General features: G+C 48.2%; 3 protein-coding genes and 1 long non-coding RNA gene across 7 annotated transcripts in view; 2 read left to right on the forward strand and 2 right to left on the reverse strand.

The window, feature by feature from the left end:
- The first annotated feature begins 596 nt into the window (after positions 1 to 596).
- On the forward strand, positions 597 to 5,449 carry Mlx (MAX dimerization protein MLX). 4 transcript variants are annotated; one of them, XM_031350990.1, is made up of 8 exons: positions 602 to 712; positions 1,103 to 1,139; positions 1,578 to 1,667; positions 1,941 to 2,047; positions 2,281 to 2,380; positions 2,541 to 2,640; positions 3,091 to 3,292; positions 4,385 to 5,449. In XM_031350990.1, exons 1-8 carry the CDS (start codon positions 671 to 673, stop codon positions 4,439 to 4,441), a joined length of 735 nt encoding a protein of 244 aa, XP_031206850.1. In that variant the 5' UTR covers positions 602 to 670; the 3' UTR covers positions 4,442 to 5,449. The 4 variants fall into 4 exon arrangements, with proteins under 4 accessions (XP_031206851.1, XP_031206850.1, XP_031206848.1 ...); XM_031350987.1 differs by having other exon boundaries at positions 615 to 874; XM_031350991.1 differs by lacking the exon at positions 1,578 to 1,667 and having other exon boundaries at positions 597 to 712.
- Psmc3ip (PSMC3 interacting protein) lies at positions 5,390 to 8,511 on the reverse strand. The gene is made up of 8 exons (XM_031350992.1): positions 8,260 to 8,511; positions 8,076 to 8,176; positions 7,858 to 7,947; positions 6,764 to 6,875; positions 6,123 to 6,268; positions 5,977 to 6,030; positions 5,783 to 5,842; positions 5,390 to 5,707 (listed from the first exon to the last, which is right to left on the reverse strand). Exons 1-8 carry the CDS (start codon positions 8,291 to 8,293, stop codon positions 5,651 to 5,653), a joined length of 654 nt encoding a protein of 217 aa, XP_031206852.1. The 5' UTR covers positions 8,294 to 8,511; the 3' UTR covers positions 5,390 to 5,650.
- Positions 8,411 to 9,129, forward strand: LOC116076910. The gene is made up of 2 exons (XR_004113127.1): positions 8,411 to 8,512; positions 8,780 to 9,129. It is a non-coding gene; the product is annotated as an uncharacterized LOC116076910 (long non-coding RNA).
- A 406-nt stretch (positions 9,130 to 9,535) lies between these two features.
- The window catches only part of Retreg3 (reticulophagy regulator family member 3), a 25,625-nt gene continuing 17,850 nt past the window's right edge, over positions 9,536 to 17,310 (reverse strand). Inside the window, exons 3-9 of the mRNA XM_031350986.1 lie at positions 17,104 to 17,134; positions 15,934 to 16,060; positions 15,121 to 15,205; positions 14,011 to 14,148; positions 12,615 to 12,697; positions 12,002 to 12,134; positions 9,536 to 11,618 (exon numbers count right to left, since the gene is read on the reverse strand). Of these exons, the coding sequence (XP_031206846.1) occupies positions 11,161 to 11,618; positions 12,002 to 12,134; positions 12,615 to 12,697; positions 14,011 to 14,148; positions 15,121 to 15,205; positions 15,934 to 16,060; positions 17,104 to 17,134 (1,055 nt within the window). The 3' untranslated portion in view covers positions 9,536 to 11,160. The remainder of the gene's footprint in view (positions 11,619 to 12,001; positions 12,135 to 12,614; positions 12,698 to 14,010; positions 14,149 to 15,120; positions 15,206 to 15,933; positions 16,061 to 17,103; positions 17,135 to 17,310) is intronic.

Below are 17,310 nucleotides of genomic sequence, written 5' to 3' on the forward strand. Positions count from 1 at the left end.
AGCCCTGGCTGTCCTGGAACTCACTCTGTAGACCAGGCTGGCCTCGAACTCAGAAATTCGCCTGCCTCAGCCTCCCAAGTGCTGGGACTAAAGGCGTGCACCACCACTGCCCGGCTTTAAAAGGCTTTTTAGTAAGACAATTCCACAAACCGTCCTGTCTGACACCAAGTGTTGGGAGATGGATGCTGGAGGTGGCTTTGTGCCCTCTTGGATTAGATCATGTGATGTAGGGGAAGTTCTTGACCCTGCTGCAATTGCCGAGCTGATCAGCTCTGCGCATGCGTACACGGTGTTCAGACGAAGTTTTTTTTTTTTTCTGAGATGCTAGGGCTCTCACACGGGTTCTACCGCTAAACTAATTACACTTTTAGCCCTTCTGACAATCTTTTTGGAGGTGCTCTATTGCACAGAAAATCGCCGCCATTGAAGATTTTCATTCGGAGGCGAATAGAGACCCTCAGGAGCTGACACTGCCTACATTAATGCGAACTGGCCAGATATAGCCACCTCCAATATTCGTTTACCAACTGGAGCCGCGCAAGCGCAGCGCTATCGCACCGCTCATGACTGCAGTTGCGGATTGGTGGGTTGGATCACGTGACTGAGCCTCGCCTCTTCCTGGAGGTTGGGGGCCAGTCCACTGGCTTGTTTCCGGTTCGGTAGGTTCACGATGACGGAGCCGGGCGCCTCTCCGGAGGACCCTTGGGTCAAGGCAAGCTCCGCGGACGCGCACGCCGGCGAGGGGAGGGCGGGTCGGGCTCGTGCACGTAGGGGGTCCGGAAGACGCGGGGCTCCCCAACTATCCCCAGAGTCTCCCCTGCTGTCCGGGCCCCGGGGCTGCAGAGAAGACAGCTCTCACCCGGCCTGTGCCAAGGTGGGGAGACAAACGGGGCGTGTGTGCGGGAACAAGGGGATCATGGCTGGGAGATGATGGGGCGGGGATGGTAGGGAGCGTACAGAGGGGGCGGCGCCCCCGCGGCCTAGCCAGGGCTTGGTTTAACCATTCAGTGGTCCCTGCACCCGTGGTTTGTGCTTTCGCGGATTGCGCGTGCCTTCCTAGAGGCAAAGGTCTGACAGAATTCTCCCTTGCTTGGTGCTATAGGTCGAGTATGCCTACAGTGACAACAGCCTGGATCCTGGTGAGTGCTTCCCCGACCGTCTGCTGGTCGGGAATGACCCCTTTTTCGGCTCTGTAGATTCTTGTGGTCTTGCCAGCCACACCTGAGCACAGTCCACTGTCACTGCGCCAAGGACTTGGCTTGAGAAGTGAGGGTGGAGCTGGAGAATAGGCAGGAAGCAACCATGGGTCACACCTGGTGCCTCTGCTTTAGAACAGTTAATGATGGAAACAGTGACAGCTGGTCATGGTCACCGCATCCAGATGCCCCTTTGTGAGCCAGAAATAAATCCTCTGGGCAGTGTAGACCTGGGGATGGGAGCACTGCAGCATGAAATGGAAGGCCCGTGGCTTTGGAGTTGATGGGGAGAGGTCAGCATTTGAAGTCACTGTGTCCATAGGTCACTGAAGACATGGCAATGTTCCCCACTCCTTAGTGACTGAGGCCTCTTTTTTCCAGGGCTTTTTGTAGAAAGCACCCACAAGGGGAGTGTAGTGTCCAGAGCTAATAGCATCGGCTCCACCAGTGCTTCTTCCGTCCCCAACACAGGTAGGCAGCAACATAGCTCATCACACACCCGGGGAGACTTAGCTCTTCCATCATTTTAGTATCTTTCCTAGACAGGGAGCTCCACTATCCGCATGGGGGTGGCAGGAACAGTGCGGAGCCTGAGTCTCACTGTCTTTCACCTCATCCGAGATAACTAGGTTCTTTCCATTCACCATCTCTGGGCACCAGGTTCTTCCAACTGGGGAAGAGTGGGCTGCTCGGATTTAGTGTACCCTAAGGTGACTTCCTCCTTCCTCCATCTCTTGAGTTTAGATGATGAAGACAGTGACTATCAGCAGGAGTCCTACAAGGAGTCCTACAAAGACCGGAGGCGGCGTGCACACACTCAGGCCGAACAGAAGAGGAGGGATGCTATTAAGGTGACTGGGAGCCTGTTACCCAAGGCAGCAAGAGAACACCCTGCCCTGCCCTTTCAGCCCCAGAGGTCTGCAGGGGTGGGGTGGGGTGGGGTGGGGAAGCTGAGCTGGTTCTGTGGCTGCACCTCTTCCTTCCAGACCTCTATGCTTTTGAGCCTGAGCATGGAACTAGTATCAAGTGTGTGCTAGCCTTTGCTGTCCCTGAGCTAAGAAACCCATTTCCCTGCTGTTTCCAGAGAGGCTATGATGACCTTCAGACTATTGTCCCTACTTGTCAGCAGCAGGATTTCTCCATTGGCTCCCAAAAACTCAGCAAAGCCATTGTTCTACAGAAGAGTATGTCCGAGAGGGACGGGGACAGGGAGGGAGGGGAGGAGTAGTGGCTGGGAAGTGGCCAGGACCTGGTCTCACCCAGGTGTGCTGGCTGTAATGGAAAAGTTGGTTTTCTGGCTCAGCCTTCCTCAGTGCCCAACCCCTCTCTTGGCTCCTACTCCAGCCATTGACTACATCCAGTTTTTACACAAGGAGAAGAAAAAGCAGGAGGAAGAAGTATCCACACTGCGCAAGGATGTCACAGCCTTGAAGATAATGAAAGTGTAAGAGGGGTGCTGAACTGAGGGGGCTGAAGTCAACTCTGGTACACTTTCGTTTGTTGTTTTTCGAGACAGCGTTTCTCTGTATAACCCTGGCTGCCCTGGAACTCACTCTGTAGACCAGGCTGGCCTCGAACCCAGAACCCAGAGCCTGCCTCTGCTTGCCAAGTGCTGGGATTAAAGGCGTGTGCCACCACCGCCCGGCACTCTTGTTCAGAAGCTGTATTGGAGAACACATGTAGGTGATACTGACAGCAAGGCAGCACAGCTGCAGGATAACAAAGAGGTCTCACCGTTTCTGACTTAGGATTGTCTATCTAGTTGATAATGAATGCATCCCCAAAGGTCCCTAGGAATCCCCTTATGGCATGGCCTACTGGATTATCCTACCATGCCTTTCAGGTTGCCTGAGTTACCATAGCACCTCAGCCCTGTTTGCTTTCGTGCTTTCAGGAACTATGAGCAAATCGTGAAGGCACATCAGGACAACCCTCATGAGGGAGAGGACCAGGTCTCTGACCAGGTCAAGTTCAACGTCTTTCAAGGCATCATGGACTCCCTATTCCAGTCTTTCAACGCCTCTATCTCTGTGGCCAGCTTCCAGGAGCTCTCAGCTTGTGTCTTCAGCTGGATTGAGGAACACTGTGAGCCACAGGTACGTGGCAGTTGCGGTCATGTGCCTGGGGGTCTCTTACCATCTTCAGGCAAAGTGATCCAAGCCATTCAGAAAAGCAGCGTAGCTGCCTTTGAGTATTTTCAGGTTGTCTACAAAGCTTAGTGCTTAGTCTGTGCTGCCTAGCCCAGTGAGGGAAAGTCTCATTTGGCAACCAGGATGTGATCATTCAGTGCCAGGTCCAGCTTTGGCCCATGTCATTGGTGACTCATTAGCTACTCTACTCCTTGGCTGTCCTGTGTGGAAGCCAACAGTTTCTAGAAACATGAAACATGCAGATTACAAGACACCCTCACCCCCATAGCCCCAGGGCTTTTTATTGTGCCGGCTTCTATTCTTGAGGCCTGTCTGTTTTTTCTCAGATTTTCTACTTTCTTTGGTTTCTCAACATTTTCATTGTGAAATACTTTAAACACTGCAGCAGTCAAGGGCTATTGGAGTGAACACCCACACCCACATCAGTTACACCAGGGACACACTCATCTTTGTCTCCATCTTAGTTCAGGGACTTGAAAATTAAAAGTAGGCCACACTCCATTTCAGGGACCTCTTTTCCTTAAAAAAAAAAAAAAAAAAACAACCAAACAAACCCATTTTATGTACATGGGTATTTTTGTCTGCATATATCTGTGTACTACATGTGTGCCTGGTGCCAGAGCCCAGAAGAGGGCCTTGGATCCCTGAAACTGGACTTGGCAGGTGGTTGTGAGCCACCAGATGAAGGTCCTGGGAACAGGACCTGCGTTCTCTTCAAGAGCAGCAAGTGCTTTTAACCATGGAGACATCTCCCTCTAGCACCCTCCCCACTCCAGGTAAACAGCCTGTTTAGTGTGTGAGGTCAGAGACAACTTTTTAGGGAGTTCTTTCCGTCCACCTTTATGTGGGCTCCAGTGAGCAGGCTTGATGCAAGAGGCTTTCCTGCCAAGCCATCTCACCATCCTTCTTCTTTGAATGCTAGGAAGCACTCCACCAAGCTGCCAACCCTTGGATGACTATTTTAAATGCCTTCAAGAGCATAGCCAGTCTAGGCAGGTACCTTAAAGGCCTGTATCACCTGAACATTGTCTTTCCTAGACTCTACGAGAGATTGTGATTGGTGTCCTTCATCAGTTGAAAAACCAACTCTACTGATGGTCCCTGGAAACCTGCAGAGCAGCCAACAAGAGGCCTTTGAGTGTGTTTGGCCATGGAACTGCTGGGCCTATGAGATTGGACTGTAACACCTCACACCAGTCAGCTGGTTTCTACTCGGTGTTTGGTTTCCCCAGCCCCACTTCAGCTTCAGTGGGGTTGAGTGTTTTGTAAAAGCTTCTGATTAATTTATTATATTGCCCACAATGTTGAACCTACCCAACCTTCCCCTTCCTAGGAAAAGCCTCTAGGACAAGAGTCTGTTCAGGGAACCTCACAGAGCCCTGAGCCTCTCAGCCCTTTTTCTACCCATTGGGTTCCTGCTCACAATCTATATATAATTTGGAAATTGTTTGCCTCCGCTTGGTCTCTTGGGCAACACTTGGCTCAAGTGTGGGTATTTTGGCAGTTCTTAAGTTGGAGAAAAGGAAAAGAAATAGCCCCACGGCCATGAAGGGTAAAAGGCCATCTAGTGCTTAGGCTAGGGCTGTGGTCAGTACTAAGGAAGGCCAGAGTATTCTAGACAGCTCAGGGTAGGGCTGCTAGATTTCTGCTGCCCACTTCTTCAGCTGCTGTGGGTGCTACAGGAAACAGTGTCCCATCAACTCTTACCCTGTCTTCCCAATTTGAATTTGAATTTATTTTCTAAATACCAACAGTGCATTTTTGTTATGTGTAGTTTCCCAAAATTCTTAGCGGACCTCCAAAGCACCCCAGCCTCTTCTGCATAATACGTGTATCTGCCCCATCAGTGTGTCACCTCCGTTTCTCCTAGGGCCCAGGGATAGAGTAAGTGGGAGAGTAGATACTCAAGTCTTCTGGGGGTCGGCCAGGGCTATACCTTGGGATTCTCACATATTGGTGTGTGACACCCTTTCTGTACTTTTATTTTTATCCTTTGTTCCCTATTGCCTTCCCCAGGTTTGATATCTGGGAGGTTTGATCATCCAGAGGAAATTAAGTATTTTTATATCAAATTATATTGCAATAAATATTACAAATACTTTCCTTTAGGGTTGTTATAAGTCCTTGTTGAGGCCTGTGTAAAATGGATGTGACCGTCCTTTCTGATCACCAGTTTCAACCTAACACTATGCCTTTGTGCTCCTCTGTCCACTGCTCAGAGGTGGAGAACAACAAGAATAAAAAGGCCACCTAAGTAAGGTGGCCAGTGCAGGACGGTCTGTTCCCACCTCCACCAAGGGCCCCTCAGGGGTCCGGGAGCGTAACATTATGATCTTCATCTGTCTCTATTCCAACTTCCTCCTGCCGGGAAAGGAAAGTAATGAAGGAGTCCTTTGGGCAAAGATCCCAGGGGAGCAAGAGAGGAGAGTCACTTACAAAGAACTGCTTCTTGCTCTTGGGGTATCCTTCAAGGATTGCATCACACAGCTCTGTGGCCTGAAAAACAAAACCCCTTCCCTATGAGATGAGCAGCGGCAGTACAAGAAGGCACTGCCTACCAGCAGGATCATTCTACACAGACTTCCCCAGTGACTGTCACTTCCACAAACACCCTTGGGATTCCCTCTCACCATTCTCTTCCGCTTCCTCCACTCCTTACAATACTTCTGTCTGTCTCTGTACACCTGAAAGGGAGAAGCGTGTTTGTCTAAGCTCCTTGTGTCTGTTCACTGCAGACTTGTACAGGCAGCCTGCAGCCTGCAGCCCCCCGGCTCACCTTCTCCTTCTCTTCTGGAGTGACATGGTTGGTAGCTGCTTTGATGTTTTTCAGTCTCTCTGTGTAGTGAGTACATTCCTTCTTTAATTCCTGAATCTCTTTCTGCATCTCAGGAGTGGTCAGCGCACTTGTTAATTCCTTCAGCTCTGAAACCACATGCCCTCAGAGTTAAGAGTGAGGAAGGGATCCTGCCCTGCCTAGCAGGCGCTTCCCAGCAGTGGGAGGTCAACCTCCATCTTGCTCTGGGATCTCTCTAGAAGAGAGGGGATCACCCACATTCTGGGAAAGCTCAAGCAAAGGCTTATAGCCTTTTTGTTTTTGTTATAGCCAGTTTGTTTCCTATTTTTCTTTCCTCCTCTATCTAAAAGCAACAGTGGCTTGTAAGGTTGAGCTGAGTGCTGGACAGGTAGTTAAAGAAGTGGGAATAAGAAGCAGTATGCTCGTAGAGGCAGGGAGAGCCCATGGCTTGTCTTGCTTTATTATACACAGAAGCCATAGCTAAGTCTGCATTTCTTTCAATGCATCATAGGCACCTGGCTCAAGGGTCTTAGCTGCAGTAAGATGTTGCAGTCAAGGAACCATTCTGTTAGCAATTTATGACCTCCAAACCATGGCACCTTGGAAGGGGTGCCCAATCTTACCAGCCTCCATGTGTCGGCAGCTCTGCTGTAAGCTTTGCACCTTGGCAGTGAGGGCCATGATATTGGCATCCAGACTGTGGAGATCTGCATCACTCACTGTCTCAAACTGGTCCTGCCAGACAAGAGAAATACAGCTGATTCCATGAGGCACAGAGAGAAAAACACACATCTGGGGAGGCAGCATTAAAATATGGAAGAACCAGGTACACCCCTAAACCCTACACGAGAGATAATGCTGGGGCTAGTGGTACAGGCCCTTTACTCCAGCAACCTGGAAGGCTGAAGCAGGACTGTCGATATATACGTTAATAAGTGGCTGGGCATATAGCTCAATGGCAGAGTAGGGCTGAATAAGTGAGACCAAATGCTTTAGAAAGTCTAAAAATACAGTGAAGCTCTTGAGGATCTTACCAGCCCTGATCTGCATTTAGATAGATCATTGTAGATACAACATCCAAGATGAGATCTTAGTATATCACTTTAGATAAGAGGGTCTAACAGAGAGCACTGATGCCAGGTTAGATTCAACAACTGCAAAAAAAATTGCGGCAGCCTGGGCTACATAGTGAGGGCCAGTCTCAAAAAAAAAGGGTGGATGGGAACAATCAGATATAATTGACAAACAGCCACACATGTCAGATATGTAAGGTAAAAGAAACAAAGAATTACATTCTGATCTCTGGTTTGAGAACAGAGGTTTCCTGATAGAAAAATACTAGCAAGCCAACTAGCGGGCACAGAGTAAGCATTCTATATTGGCCATATTGGTGTGATACTCAGTTATTACCTGGATAATAATTATCCAGAGAAAAATCTGGGTAGGAAAATGCAAATCTGATGTGTTTAGTGTGTGGGGCAGAGGAAGAGGAAAAATGATTTGGCAGAAGTGGGGCTAGACGAAACGATAGTAGAAGTGGGGAGGCTGGGAGTTGTGAGTCAGGGTCTTCATAGCTCAAATGAACATTGATTTAAGAATATCTTTAGCTCTTTTATAGCACAGATTAGATTAATTTTGCGAGGGGTCTCAACACTCTCAACTAAATGCTGAGAGTCGATTCACTCAGACAGGCTCTCAGGTGGGCTCGAGTTCTCACCTGATCAGCAAAATATATTTTCTGCTTGCCGTAAGTCTTCTCTTTGATCTTGCCCTGCTGGGCCAGCTGATCCAGTGCCTTCACTACCGCCTGGGGGGAGGGGGAAACAATTAGAGAGTGCCAGACAGGGGAGATTTCTGTTGGTGACAGGGAAGGCGTGACCCAAGCCTAACAAGGGAGTTAAGCGGAGAGGGAACCCCCGCAAAGGGGGTTCTCACCGCCTTGCCCAGTCCATGTTCCTTCTGCAGGTTCCCGAACACGTCCTGGGCGCTGTAGGGCCGGTTTTGTTCTTGCAGGTACTTCAGGATGATCCCGGGGGCTGCGGGAGACGAGGTAGGATATAGGGTCGCCTCCGACTCCCTCTCCCACTCCCCTCCCGGGTCCTGCGGGAGCTGCCGTTACCTCCAGCCACAGCCTCGGCCCGGCTTTTACTCATGGCCTTTCCCGCCACCAAACTCCAGAGCTGGACTGGTCGGTTGCTCCGGGAAACGCCTCCTTCCGGTGAGGGGGCGGGACTTAAATGTTGATTGGCTAAGGAAGAAGCCTTCCGGAAGAGCGCCCGGACCTTTCGAGACCCCGTATCCCTAGAAGCCGCGGTCTAGAAATCGCAGGCCCCGGCCAGCCCCCGCGTCCTGGGCCCGCAATGCTGGCTGTGGTGAGCGGTCCCTTCTACTTTAAACCGCGAGACCCGGTTTGGCCGTGCTTGAGCACTCGTGACCTTGAGCTAGACCCGCGTGGTGTGGGAACGGGAAGAAACTTTAGGGGGTCAACTCCTATGCCGCTCAAGGTTGCACAGAGCTAGTCATCCACGGGACTGGGACTAGCTTTCTCAGTGTAAAGTAGGACCTGTGGGTACTTTTGTCAGAGGGTGGCTGCGAACGCGAGCACACTAAGGACTCCTGTTTTCGTGTGTCGCCTATAGGGGGCGCTCGACACCTACTGTCGTTTGAACCCCCCAAGAAAGACGGTTAGGAGTGGGGGCTACTCAAGCCACAAAGCTTGCCGTCTCCAGTTATCTCGAGCAGCAACACCTGGCAGGTGCTTTCCATTCCTGACCACAGTGGCCAGTCCGGAGGAGCCTGAAATAAATATTTCTAGTTTCTGAGGTCTGCTGATGGCCAAAGAGCAGCTGTCCCTGCAGCTTAGTGGAAGAGCACAGTATTAATTTTTCAATTCTTCAACCTAAAACTTCATTAGCTATTATTCAGAACATTGTTTGTCCCTACTTGTTTAAGGGGCAAGGTTAAGAATTAAAAATGATGGAACAACGAGGCTGGAGAGATGGTTCAACTAGTTGCTTTTCTTTGCAAAGGACCCTAGATTGGTTACTAGCATCCACATGGCTGCTAAAAATTGTCCTTAACTCCACATCCAGTAGATGTGACTTTCTTTTCCACAGGCATTCGGCAGCAAGCACATGGTGTGCACACACAGACAGACAGACATAACATATAAGATAAATCTAAAAAAAAAAAAAAAAAATTGAAAAATGCCAGCAAGGGTGTTAGTTGTATTTATGTCTTGGTTGTAGGGGGAGATGTGGCCTGATGAGGGAAAAATAGAGAGGGCAGGAGGGCCCCTGACATCTACCTGGGCTTCCTCTTTTGAGGGTCACCACCCCAAATTAGCTATTATCAGATTGAGAAGACCTATCAAGGAAGTACACGACGAAACAGCAGTCTCTTAAAAGATTGTTCTCATACAAGATTTATTCCCCAACACCCCACCCCCACCCCAGCCCAATTCACAGTGGAGGAGTTGGGAGATTCAGAGCAGGATCCCACTGGTACAAGAAAAGACCTGGATTTGCTCCCCTTGCCTCCCTCTTCCTCTTGCCAACTCCCAAGGCATGAAGCTACACACACTCATGCAAACACGCAAAATCCCAAGCCTTTCCCTCACCTCCACTTTTTCTCTTCCACATCAGAGTTTACCTGTAAGACATCTATCTGGCTCTAATAAAGAGATGTCCAAAGTATTTGAGAACCCTAAAGTGGGGAGACACCATTACTATGCTTAACTTTCACACTCACTGACTAGGAAAGAGGCACCTGCCATTCCTCTTCTCACTGTTAAGTATTTTCACTCCCTGGCCTCTACCTTGTCCATCAACCAAGAGCAAAAGTGTTAGCACAACCCCCCAACCTGCAGCACATAAAAATGGGCTCTGTCCAACATCCCTCACCCAAATATGGGAGTGCTGGGGGAGTGGTCCCTGAGGATCAGCAGAGGGTTAATGCAAGAGGGAAAGAGGATAGAAGAATTTGGCTTGAGCTCTGATTTGGGAGACAGAGAGGCAGTACGCTGGCACAAGTTGAGAACCAATGATCATTTAAGGGGTTTTGTTTCACATGATTTGATTCAGGACTGCAGAACACTGACCCTTCAGAACGGTCTGCTGGTTACCAACACATCCTTACTAACTGGGCTCATCCTTACAGGAATTAGGAAGCAGTATGGTAGGAAGAGCTGGTGACTCCTGGGATGAAAGCCATGGCCATTTGTAAAGTGCTACTTTGCCATCCCCCGTGGAATTATTGCTTCTCCAGAGGAGGAGCAGGGGAAGAAAAAGGAACATAAAAATGGATATGATATTGCTTTGCTCACTGCTCAGATTGATGGTCAAATGGAGCCAAGGGTTAACAGCACCAAAGACAAACCACACAGCTCCAGAAGATTCCATGAGACCTCAAGATAGGTACTCACCAACCTTACCAGCCAGCTGATACTATAGCTCAAGGTGATACACAAGAGGCTCAGCCCCACATCATGTTCACATTTCTCAAACTGCAAGCACTCAAAGGGCAGCCACCTAGAAATGAAGATGGCTCAGGGATAGGAAGTGGGCCTGCTCTGCAGAACCAAAGGACACACTTGCTTTGAGAACACAAATCAAATCATGGTAAAAGACACACATGACAACTGGCTTCTGTGGCTCCAGTGAGGTGAGAAGAGATGGGCTCTTGTATCAGTGAGGGCCCCTGAGCACCCAGACCTAAAAGCAAACAGCACTACCTCCTCAGAGGGGAATCAAATCCCTACTTTGCTGCCTGTAGTACCACGCTGATGGAGAGAAGCCTCCCGTGGGGGAGCTTGTTCTCACTTCATCAACTAAGCACGGGTACGATGTCTCACTGGCAGCAGGCTAAGAGTATGCTCTCTCAGCAGGCCTCTGCGTCAGCCAGGCCACCCAGCACACAGATAGAATTCACGGGACAAGACTGGGTTCTTCCCTTGCCCCATCACAGTAAGTGGGAAGGAGGAAAATAACCCACATCACAGTGACCCCTTCAAAGGAGTCTCTCAGTGGCTCCTAGAACTGGCAGGGTCTAGCTGATTCAGCTCTGATTGGTCCAGAAGTTCAAAATCATCTCCCTCAGCATCAGTGTCCAGGTCTGAACTAGGGGCCCGGAGGAAGCCTCTTGTTGCTCTTCGGGGAGGTGGGCCAGAAGGATCTGTCTGGGAGGCCTCCGACAAGGCCAGCTGAATCATCCCCTGGGAGACCAGGCTGGCAAGGTTGCTGGTAAGGTTAGATCCTCCAGGAAGGGAACTAAGCAGGAGCTCTGGCAGTGCAGCCTCATTTCGACTAGCAGGCAGGACCTGGGTATCCCCAGCCCCTGGTGGGGAGCGGTACATCAAGCTGGGCATCCCAATGCTGGTGTCGTCCTCATCATCCAGGCCAGCAGGATCCACATTAATGGAAGGGAAGTCTGGAAGGTCTCTGGCAAATGATTCCTCTGGATCGCTGTGGCCATCTAGGTCTGAGAGAACACAGTTGTGTGAAACATGATAGTTGCCTGGTCTCTGTGCCCAGACCCACAAAAAGTCAAACCAATATAACCAGGTTTTCCTACCCTGTACTGCTTAAGATGAAGCAAAACCTGTGGGACTGGTTAGTTTTTTTGTCACCACTCAGATGGCCATGACTGCTGATGGGCAGAGAACTCCCTGTTTTTCTCTGTGTCCATGACTAATAAGGGACTGGGGGCTTCAAGGGCAGCATATCAGCCGTGTCATATCACACCCTTGGGCAGTTCTACTTACACCACAACTCGGGAGAGGAGGGGGCAGAAGTAAGCCCCTGTCCAAGGAAGCTACGATGCAAAAGTCAGAGTTACTATCAACTCAGGTCAAAGGTCCTCACCTTCAGAGCCTTCTGTTAGAGGCGTTTGGCCCCTTGACAGGTTAAATGTGCCGTTTTCTGTACAGGAGACCTCAGCATCAGAGTGCTCCGAATCTGTGATAGCCAATTCCCTGGCAACAGTAGAATCATCCAGCTTAGAAAGAGAAAACAGGTCTGAGATGATGCCATCTGCAACTGGCTTCACTGTGCAAGCCTACCCAGGAAACCAGGGGTAGATGGGAACCACACGCAGCCTTGACTTAGGAGGCTGCTTCCCTAAAGGGAACACTCATTCTCATCAACCTCTTGAGCTCAGGCAGTCTTGGGCAACCAGAAAAATATACTTATTAACCAAAACTCTCGATGAGTTTGCTGCTAAAAAGATTTGTCAGTTCCAGGTTTTTCCATGGCAGTAGGACAAAAACAAAATGAGTGACTGTACTGCTCTTCAGGCTCAATCCGAGTTCTTGGGCCACACACAACACTGGGTTCTCCTCAGCTCTGTACTAAGAGCAAGGGGAATCTAGGGTCTCTGAAGGGCCGTGATAGGCTTGAAACCTGGTTACCATCTATCTCAATGCATGTTGCCAGATGGATTAAAAGGGCCAGTGGAGCAGCTTCCACTCACAGATACCTGAGGACAGAAGGCAGCCAGTTCCTCTTCACTGTCACTGTGGCTGTCCACTGCGCGTTCTGAGTGCAGAGCTCTGCGGCGCACTAGTGAAAAAGAGCACAAGGTCCTGATGCCTTTGAGGGAAAAATCTCCATTTGGACTCCAAAAGTATGTATCACAACACAAGAAGCAGGCCTCTAAATATGGCCCTAGGTCTCCATAGCAGTGTCTGAAGGTAAGGATGCCAAGTCTAAGTAGTTACACATGAGACTATATACACTTCTCCAATATCCCTCCTCCTTCCAACCCAACATATCTCTAGAGATTCTAGCTGATGATGAACTACTAATCCACCAGCAACTCTGAGGACCAACTAGGGGTAAATACAAAGCCAAGCGGCAGAGTTGTGCGAGGGAGGAAGCTGATCACCTGGGGTAAATGAGGCTTTTAAGGACTGATAGTTTTCAACTAGTTGGCCCAGATGAAGCTGGGCTTGGTGACCACATACGAGATTCTTTGAAGGCCAGTGCTTAATCAAACACCCAAACTGATAAGACCAAAGAGAGGGACATGTTTGCACTACCCTCTTTGTGTTAAGTAGAGCTAAGGCTAATAATAGTAAACTTCTGGCATCTATGTGGCTATTCTCAATCATCTTTGGAAATAGCTTTCGTTAATGGAAAGAGGCTGGCTTAGAAGTATCAAAAACCTGCACTAACATTTACTCAGTTTAAAACCACTCGAGTCTCACGGTTAATGCAGATTGTTTAAAACAGTGCACAAAACAGTCAATCTGACAGGCAGTGGTGGCGCATGCCTTTAATCCCAGCACTTGGGAGGCAGAGGCAGGAGGATTTCTGAGTTCGAGGCCAGCCTGGTCTACAGAGTGAGTTCCAGGACAGCCAGAGCTACACAGAGAAACCCTGTCTCAAAAAACCAAAAAACAGTCAATCCAAGGCTTGGACACTTAGAAAGTGTTTCATAACAGCAGATGGAACTACAGACATCTTCTGTATCTTTTACTCAACTTGGGAGTTTTTCCTCAAATCGGTTTAAAATGGGATTTTAAAACCTTTGTAAGAAAACCTGGCAAACCTGCCTAGGTTTCTCAGAAAAAGAATATTGCCTTTCCTTACTACTCTGTACTCCTACCAACCACCTCCCACTTCTACTTCAAAATTTTAAAATTACTCTTATGTCCACAGTTCCCTGTGGCCGTCAGAGAACAACTGTCATGTGTGCATGTGTTAGTTTCTCCATCATGAGGATCCTAGGGATTAAACTCAGGTCATCAGGCTTGGTGGCAAGCACCTCTATCTGCTGATGGGCACTATTTCTCCCACTTTTAAAGATTATTCAGTTTGTGAAGCCTGGCTTCTCCTCTTTCCCTGTTAGCGAAAGGACAGAAGACACTTACATTGTCTTTCTCTCTGCTTGGACATCATGTAGCCACGGACACTGAAGTCCAGCCGCTGCAGAGCTGGCTTCAGTCGCACATAGGCTCGATCCCAAAGTCGGTGATAGACAGCAAGAGGCCACATCATAATGATGACAACTGAGAAGAGGAAAAATAGAAGAAAATGGAGATTGCACAAAGCAATCTTACCTGCCCCCCTGCTATAGTGCTCTTAGGACTCTGGGCAGAACAATTCAACTAAAATCTGCTAGTCACCTCCACTAGTGACCCCTATCATATACAGTTTTTTGGGAGCAGGAACTTCGTAGCCATCCACAGGATCCCCATCACGGCTATACACAACATAATATGCTACAGAACAAGGCAGTGTGGACATGTAAAGTAAAATGGTGACAATTGGCCATGTGATTCTGAGATAAAATTATATATATAAAATACTATACATGGATGTCTAGCATAGTGGCACAAGCCTTTAATCCCAGCACTGGGAAGACAGAGGTAGCTTGATCTCTGAGTTTGAAGCCAGCCTAGTCTACATAATGAGTTCTAGAATAGCCAGAGCTGCACAGAGAAACTCTGTTTTTCAAAACCAAAAAGAAAAAGATGGGCTAGGATATATATCAGTTGCAAAATACTTGCCTAATACGCATGATACCCTGGGACTGGATTCCCCAGCACTGCAAGCTCCCCAAAAGGAAATGGGAGTTTATGCCTTTTATGTGAAGTACTAGTTCCATGTGAAAAAACATTTAACAACGCTAATCATGTCCTAAATATATGGGAAAGTCATTGTTGGAGAACTAAAATACAGAAGGCCTCGTCCTAGACAGCAGTTCTCAATCTGTGGGTCGGGACCCCTCTAGGGGTGAAAGACCCTTTCTTTGGACTCGAATATCAGATATTTGTATTATGATTCAAAACAGTAGCAAATTTAGAGTTATGAAGTGGCAAAATATTTTATGGTTGGAGGGGTCCCCACAACATGAGGAACTGTATTAGAGGGCTGCAGTGTTAGGAAGGTTGAGAATCTGTCCTAGAACCACAGCTGACTATGACAGGAAAAACTCTGATCAACCTACAATCTGTAGAGGGAAGTACTTTCTCACTTACGCATCAAGTAGGACAGCAGGAGCCCAGGGATGTAGCGGCCCAACATGGCCAAAAAGGTCAGTATCCCACAGCTCAGCAGACAGAACTGGGAGAAGCAAGAAACAATATTAAGTTTCTGCTACATGGTAAAGGACTGAGATGGGGACGGGGGATTAATGGAGCCATGATTAAAGACTCTCTGATCTGAGTCAAGCATGGACAAGCCGGAATGACAGCCTCAGCTACCAGTGCAGGGGTGATTCTGTTGGCAGACAAGAGAACTCCCTTCTACTTGAGCTTCCTTTACATGGAGAACCCCATACAGCTGTGCCTTTCATGCCAGGAAATTGGTTTAAGTTATAGCCAAAAATTCTCTCTGAAAACATGCACTGGTAGTGGTTTTTTTAAGTAAAAATAAGAAAACAAAAATATTAAAACCCAACAACTTATCATGCTTAATGTGACACAGAACACACACAAGCAAGCTTTCCTTTTCTTCTTGAGACAAGAAAATGGCCTGCTCTATGGGGCTAGAGATATAGCTCCACTGTAGAACTTGCCTAGCATGCAGGAAGCCCTGAATTCAATCCCCAGCACAGAAAGAAATTTAAAAAGAAGAAAGAAAAGAAAAGAGGCTACTGTAAGGACAAGCACAGCAATCATGGAGTCAGGCTTTTGCCTTTACTGTAGCAGCCAGTCAGAACCCTTCCTACCACCTCCCTTTGCTTCTATGAACCTCATGTCTTTTATGAATGAAGGTACATGGGGAAACTGTCTCAAGTTAATGTGAACTGAGCTGAAGGCCAGAGCTGAAAGTGAAAAGGGAGGTCTTACCTTGCCTGGGTTTTGCTTTTTGAAAAGCAAAAGATTCCTTATGAAAATGGTCCCACTAACCCAGACTTCAGCTACATGGTGGCAGAGCTCGGGCACGCTGAGCAACCGAGGGTGCACAAAGCCCCAACTATGGGAGAGAGAAGGGGAGCTATGAAAGGAGGTTATTTAGAGACCCCCAACTTGCTGTGCCTGCAGCCAATGCTTCCGCTTGGGGAGCAGCTAGTCCCAGGTGCTTTAGAGGTGAAACATGTCATTCTTCTTGACTTACCAGGTTGAAACTTGATTTGGGGGACTAGGAAGACAAACTTGTTCTAACAACTCCACCCTATGAGCAAGTGGCTCCATCTACATGTATAAACCTGCCACCAGCCCCAGGGGCCTGTATGCTTAAAAACACCATGTTCACCACACTCAGACCACAGCAATTCTGTGTGATTGCAATCCAGGGACACGAATAAAAGCCTGACTGACTCCTCTACAGCTGAGAGGGAGGCAATGTGAGGGTACGAAGCAAAACCAAAATAAACCTCAGCAGAGGAAATTCCTTATCAAACATATGGGTGGATGGATTAAGGAACGAAAGCAGAGGCTCTAAGACACACAAGGAATCTTCAACACTGGCTTGCTGATGCCAGGAACCAATGTTTTCTGACCCAGAACTGAAAAATAGCCACAGGTCACAGAAAACACCAAGTGATGTAGAATAAAAGCCAGGAGACAATCAGTTGCCTCTAAGTTTTCACACCATGGCTTATTAATGCAGCTATTTCCCTGGCATGTAAGGTTGTAGTCATAACTTCTTCTTTTCAGAAATGTCTCATCCTATAAAGACGAGAAGACACCAAATATTCTCAACTTGAATTTTAGAATTTGTTATTAATTGAAACAGACTAGGTGTATAATGTTGCATCCAGAATATGGGGTTAAGAACATGTAACCAGCCGGGCGGTGGTGGCGCACGCCTTTAATCCTAGCACTTGGGAGGCGGAGGCAGGCGGATTTCCGAGTTCGAGGCCAGCCTGGTCTACATAGTGAGTACCAGGACAGCCGGGGTTACAGAGAGAAACCCTGTCTCGAAAAACCAAAAAAAAAAAAAAAGAACATGTAACCAAAAACCAATACAACAGACTCCATTAAAACAACAGAAGGGAAGTAACTGGTGCTCCATACCTCTCGCTGTCCAACGCGTCAGGTCTCGGCACTACAACATTAAAAGTAAACACCAGTATTAGCTGAAATATTACCAATATTACCCATGAAAATATGAGGGCTGTCTGGTGGTCTGACTGTTCAAGTTTTAATTTGTTTAGGAAAAAGTAAACATTAATAAGGAGGAGATCTCATGTTATAGTGCCAGAGTTAGGAAACATTAATAAG

This window comes from Mastomys coucha, unplaced genomic scaffold (assembly GCF_008632895.1).
Source record: "Mastomys coucha isolate ucsf_1 unplaced genomic scaffold, UCSF_Mcou_1 pScaffold5, whole genome shotgun sequence".
Taxonomy (NCBI): Eukaryota; Metazoa; Chordata; class Mammalia; order Rodentia; family Muridae; genus Mastomys; species Mastomys coucha.

Bases quoted from the DNA above. Each gene is read 5' to 3' on its own strand.
- Mlx (XM_031350987.1), top strand. From the start codon at position 671: ATGACGGAGCCGGGCGCCTCTCCGGAGGACCCTTGGGTCAAGGCAAGC. The intron at 2,381-2,540 runs GTATGTCCGAGA...CTCCTACTCCAG, and splicing joins AGCCATTGTTCTACAGAAGA to CCATTGACTACATCCAGTTT. The intron at 3,293-4,384 runs GTACGTGGCAGT...TGTCTTTCCTAG, and splicing joins AGGAACACTGTGAGCCACAG to ACTCTACGAGAGATTGTGAT.
- Psmc3ip (XM_031350992.1), bottom strand. From the start codon at position 8,293: ATGAGTAAAAGCCGGGCCGAGGCTGTGGCTGGAG. The intron at 7,948-8,075 runs GTGAGAACCCCC...CCCTCCCCCCAG, and splicing joins AACATGGACTGGGCAAGGCG to GCGGTAGTGAAGGCACTGGA. The intron at 6,031-6,122 runs GTGAGCCGGGGG...TCTCCCTTTCAG, and splicing joins CTCCAGAAGAGAAGGAGAAG to GTGTACAGAGACAGACAGAA.